The sequence below is a fragment of the Macaca thibetana genome, chromosome 6, assembly GCF_024542745.1.
Source record: "Macaca thibetana thibetana isolate TM-01 chromosome 6, ASM2454274v1, whole genome shotgun sequence".
NCBI classification, from domain to species: Eukaryota; Metazoa; Chordata; class Mammalia; order Primates; family Cercopithecidae; genus Macaca; species Macaca thibetana.
In genome coordinates, this window is record NC_065583.1 from 141821424 (window position 1) to 141827423 (window position 6000).

The 6000-nt window shown below is 45.6% G+C and overlaps 1 protein-coding gene across 3 annotated transcripts in view; it reads right to left on the minus strand.

The window, feature by feature from the left end:
• Nucleotides 1-5652, minus strand: part of PRKAA1 (protein kinase AMP-activated catalytic subunit alpha 1) — a 40958-nt gene extending 35306 nt beyond the window's left edge. For 2 of the 3 annotated variants that reach the window (XM_050793424.1, XM_050793427.1), the window contains exon 1: nt 5342-5652. In XM_050793424.1, coding sequence (XP_050649381.1) covers nt 5342-5468 — 127 coding nt within the window. In that variant the 5' untranslated portion in view covers nt 5469-5652. The remainder of the gene's footprint in view (nt 1-5341) is intronic. The other variant, XM_050793426.1, reaches the window with a different exon arrangement.
• Nucleotides 5653-6000: the final 348 nt, after the last annotated feature.

The following is a 6000-nucleotide window of genomic DNA, read 5'->3' on the forward strand; positions in this document are numbered from 1 at the left end:
GACTCATTCACAATGATATATATAGCTCTAGTTCATGTTTATATATATATATATATATATATATATATTTTTTTTTTTTTTTTTTTTTTTTCTTCGAGACGGAGTCTCGCTCTGTCGCCCAGGCTGGAGTGCAGTGACGGGATCTCAGCTCACTGCAAGCTCCGCCTCCCGGGTTTACGTGATTCTCCTGCCTCAGCCTCCAGAGTAGCTGGGACTACAGGTGCCCGCCACCTCGCCCAGCTAGTTTTTGTATTTTTTTAGTAGAGATGGGGTTTCACTGTGTTAGCCAGGATGGTCTTTATAATTTTTACTTAAAGGAATTTTTAAATAACTTCGATGATTCATTCACAAAGAGTACAGTTACCTATGTAGTTGAAATTGCAGTTTTACACAGAAATACGAACTTAAGCCAAGCTTGGTGGCTCACGCCTGTAATCCCAGCACTTTGCGAGGCCGAGATGGGTGGATCACCTGAGGTCAGGAGTTCGAGACTAGCCTGGCCAATGTGGTGAAACCCCGTCTCTACTAAAAATACAAAAAAATATTAATCAGGCATAGTGGTGGGTGCCTATAATCCCAACTACTTGGGAGGCTGAGGCTGAAGAATCGCTTGAACCCAGGAGGTGGAGGTTGCAGTGAGCTGAGATTGCACCACTGCACTCCAGCCTGGGAGACAAGAGTGAAACTCCATCTCAAAAAAAAAAAGAGAAATACTTACCAATTTAATAGTTTATATGTATAAATAACTCATTGGCCGAAGACATACCCAGCCTACCAAAGAGATCATCTTCTCTAGAAAAACTAACAAAGACTGCCATTTTAATGATATGACTCTGCTCATCCATGCTTTTTTTGGGCAGAGGGAAGGCCCACAAGGGCATGGAACCTAACACCTTGATAACTAGAAGTTAAAAAAAAAGATGCGTTGGAAACAATAAAGACAATTCAAGCATAATCACAAAATAACCCTAGTTTTCTGTAAACTTTCCCCTCTAAATGCTACCACTAAGTAACCAAACAAATTTTTTGGCCTATAAGAGGAAACAATCACTCCGAACTTCCAGCCTACTCTCCCCGCAAGATTAAATTTCCTATAAGCATGGAATATCATGCTGGGACTTTTTCTGCATATCAATATCATATATTTTATTAGATCCCTCTTCATGTTAAATTTACCAATATATATAACTAATTTTTAAAGCTTTCTTTATTCCAAATTGTCTAAATATATGGCTAACCCTATTATTTGCAAGAATTCTTGCATAATTAAGGCTACTGGTGTTAATTACCAACATCATCACGATAGTGGCCATTTCTGCCTGTTCACTGAGTATCCATGTCCCCCTTTCTCTCTCCTAACAACACCCATTTATGTGTAGGTATCTACCCTGTCCCTCTACACTATCCAAGTACTTAGAAGATGTCTCCTGGCCCAGCACGGTGGTTCAGGCCTGTAATCCCATCAGTTTGGGAGGCCGAGGTGGGTGAGATCACCTGAGGTCAGGAGTTCCAGACCAGCCTGGCCAACATGGTGAAACCCCATCTCTACTAAAAATACAAAAATTAGCAGGACGTGGTGGCTCACATCTATAATCCCAGCTACTAGGGAGGCTGGGGCAGAAGAATCACTTGAACCCAGGAGGCAGAGGTTGCAATGAGCTGAGATCACGCCAGTGCACTCCAGCCTGAGTGACAAGAGTGAAACTCTGTCCAAAAAAAAAAAAAAGTGTTCCCTGTTCACCACATCCACACTAACATTTACTGCTTTTTGATTTTTTTATTATGGCCATTCTTGCAGGAGTGAGGTGGTATCACACTGTGGTTTTGATTTGCATTTCCCTGATCATTAGTGATGTTGAGCATTTTTTCATGTTTCTTGGCCATTTGTGTATCTTCTTTTGAGAATTATCTATTCACATCTTTAGCCCACTTTTTGATGGGACTGTTTGTTTTTTTCTTATTTGTTTGAGTTCATCATAGATTCTGGATATTAGTCCTTTTTCAGATGTATTGATTAGGAAGATTTTCTCCCACTGTGTGGGTTGTCTGTTTACTCTGCTGACTGTTCCTTTTCCTGTGCAAAAGCTCTTCAGTTTAATTAGATCCCAGCTATTTATCTTTGTTTTTATTGCATTTGCTTTTGGGTTCTTGGTCATTAAATCCTTGCCTAAGCCAATGTCTAGAAGGGTTTTTCCAATGTTATCTTCTAGAATTTTTATAGTTTCAGGTCTTAGGTTTAAGTCCTTAATCCATCTTGAGTTGATTTTTTATGAGGTTGAGAGGTGAGAATCCAGTTGCATTCTCCTACATGTGGCTGGCCAATTATCCCAGCACCATTTGTTGAAAAGGGTAAACAGGGAACATTTCTACACTGCTAGTGGGAATGTAAACTAGTACAGCTGCTATGGAAAAGTGTGGATATTCCTTAAAGAACTAAAAGTAGAACTACCATTTGATCCAGCAATCCCTTCTGAAAAGAAGTCATTATTCTAAAAAGATACTTGCACATGCATGTTTACAGCAGCACAATTCACAACTGCAAAATCATGGAACAAATCCAAATGCCCATTAATCAATGTATGGATACAGAAACTGTGGTATATATATACACGACGGAATACTACGCAGCCATAAAAAGGAATGAATTAACAGCATTTGCAGTGACCTGGATAAGAGTGGAGACTATTATTCTAAGTGAAGTAACTCAGGAATGGAAAACCAACATAGTATGTTCTCATTACTGATACATGGGAGCTAAGCTATAAGGACGCAAGGCATAAGAATGATACAATGGACTTTGGGGACTTGGGGGGAAGAGTGGGAAGGGGGTGAGGGATAAAAGACTACAAATATGGTGCAGTATATACTACTCCGGAGATAGGTGCAGCAAAATCTCACAAATCACCACTAAAGAACTTACTCATGTAACCAAATACCATCTGTACCCCAAAAACTTAAAGAAAAATTTAAAAAATAAAAGAAATTTTTAAACAAAAGAATATGTCTCCCACCCACCCACCTCCTTTGCACACACACATCAAAGGGTCACATTCCTCCAAGGGCAATGCCATCCCCCTTGCTAACGCCTGCTTAGGAATACAAGCATAAGCCAATTGGCCCATGGCATTCCTAGCCACAGGGACTGGATGAGCCAATGAGACTCATAAGAGGTATGCTGGCCTTCCCTGCTCTGGAGAACCACAGACAAGTTCTTCACTAGGTGAAGCTGGATTTTCTATTACTTGTGGCAAAAAGCATCCTAACTGTTAACTTAAAAAATGAACAGGTTAAAGATTCTGATCGGCCAGGCGCCGTGGCTCACGCCTGTAATCCCAGCACTGAGGGAGGGAGGTGGGTAGATCACCTGAGGTCAGGAGTTCGTGGCCAACACAGTGAAACCCCATCTCTACTAAAAATACGAAATTAGCTGGGTGTGGTGGTGGGCGCCTGTAATCCCAGCTACTCGGGAGGCTGGGGCAGGAGAACTGCTTGAACCCAGGAGGCGGAGGTTGCAGTGAGCCAAGATCGCACCACGGCACTCCAGTCTGGGCAACAGAGCAAGACTCCATCTCGGCAAAAATAAAAAAAGAAAAAAGAAAAAAAAATAGACCTGACTTTATTCAAGCATTCAAGTCTATATTAGGGGAATGATGAACACCCTAATCCAAGCAGAACTCTGGGAAGGGGTGGGGGCAAAAATGAACTTTTTTTTTTTTTTTTTTTACAAACACCTGTAAACTAAAAAGCAGTTTGTAATTGCTAACAAGAAATATCATAGCCAAAGATAAAGTTAAAACTTCCAGGGCACAGAAACATCTTATTGGCCTTATATGGACCTGTCCCAATGGCTGTTATTACCCAATTCTTGCATTTGCTTCTTAATTTGCTTCTTACTTCCTCCTGACATTGTCAGCCTTGCCGATTTTCATAAGAAGGTTCAGGCAGTTGCTTCCCTGTGGGATATACAACAATTTTCCAATTCTATGACTCAGAAAATGGCAAGAGAAGGAAGGGTTCTTCTCTTCTAACCCTAGACAAAATCAGAAAATGTTTATTTAGCTCTGGGAGAGTAAGGCTCAGTTGAGTTACGGTACAGACTTTCACAAACTTTTTTTCTTTCAAGTCAAATATTTACCAAGAACGTAGTATATGCAAGTCAGTCTATTATTTATCCAAAGCCAATGCATGAATTATTTTCATCAGTTCCAAACTTCCTTTCTCTGTATCCCTTATAGCAAAGTCAAATATTTTAAAGAAAAAAAAAAAAAAAATCACACCTCACAAAACTTGCAATTAAACGTTTTTTTGCCAGGATTGGTGGACTGAAGAGCAAGCTTATTTCCAGAATATTGTTTTGAAAGAGTACACATTTTTCTTTCTTTTAATTTCAATAGCTTTAGGGGCACAAGTGGCTTTAGGTTACACAGATGAACTGCATAGTGGTGAAGTCTGGGCTTTTAGTGTACCCGTCACTCGAATGGTGTACAATGCACCTAATATGCCTTTCTTAAAACAAAAGTTCAAATGTTTATTAGAATAATCGTTTATTAGAATACAAATAGCCTTTGAAAATAAGTGGAAACGAACTGTATTAATAAAGTAATAAATACTATCTGGAGGCAACATCTGAACTAACAACCAAGTTTCGCACGGAGAAACTCCTGTTAATTCGGAAACACTAAAGGCACAGTCTCATTCAGAACGTAAAGCATGCATCGCAAATACTGAACCAGTTTATATTCATTAACTGCTCCGAAGGAAACCAGTGATCCTTTCCGACGAGATGGCCTTTTTTAAAAAATGATGTCGGCTACCCACAAAGAAACCTTACTTCTGCGGAAACACATGTCGCTCTCGGGAAACAGCAGGGGCCGGTAAATCGACGGCCTCCTACAGAGGACGGAAATATGGACAACGCCAAGGACCGCCAAGGAAGCGATGGGCTGGCCCTGAGCCAAGGGAGCACAACCCGGGCGCACAAGAGGCTGTCTCCCCAGGGATCGCGCCCGGCGCCCCCTCTCAGCACCCAGAGCGCGCCACGCCGCCCGCCTGCCCCACCTGGGAAAGTTTGCACCTCCTCATCCCCGCCCCTCGCACCTACCAGCCCCTCCGGCCGCGGCGCCGTCGCCATGGCGACTGGTCCCCACCCCACCCCCACCCGGCTGTGCTGGCCGCGCCGCAGCCCCGCGGCGGCTGGGGAGAGCTCCCGCAGGATCCGGGACAGGGGCTGCCCAGCCCTGGAAAGGAGGGACGCAGCGGACGGGGGAGGATGAAGAGGGGCCGAAAGCGGAAGTCGTGCGGCTCCCCAGCTGGGGTCGAGCCTAGCCCCGGGGGTTCTCACCCTTCACTTTGCCGAAGGTGCCGACCCCCAGCGTGTCACCCAGGATGTAGTGGCCGATCTTCACCCGCCCGTCGTGTTTCTGCTTCTCGGCTGTCGCCATCTTTCTCCAGGAACTGAGTCTGCGCATGGCGCTGCGGGAGGGGGCGGAGGGGGCGGGCAGGGCCGCGCCGGGGGCGGGCGGGGAGGGGGTGGGGACGCGGGAGGGCAGCCGCCGAGCTGAGCCACCGCCCTGCGCCGCCAGCCCAGGCCCCGCAGCCGCCGTCGGGCGCAGACGCTCCCCCTGGCGGGGCTGGCGGGGGCTGCCGGGAGAAGCACCGGTACCCGCCTCCTCGCCCCGCATCCTCGGGCCTGGGCGCCCGCCCACCGGCACGCGGAGGGGCTTACTGGAACGATTAAGCGAACCGTCGCCCCCCCCGGCTCCTTTCTCCTCTGGCAGAGTTTCTGCCGGCAGTGAGCTTCCCTAATTACCACTCTGGGGTCGGAGAAGACCCTTCTGCGGGTGATTCCAGAGGGGAGATGAGGACTGGGAAGCCCGCTTGAGTGATGCAGATCCGTGGCTTGTTACAAGGGGCGCGTGAATTAAAGCAAGGCAGGGGGCACCGCCCTGCCACTCCTTTCTCATCTTGATTCTGATCTTTCCTTCTTGGATGGAATCTAGA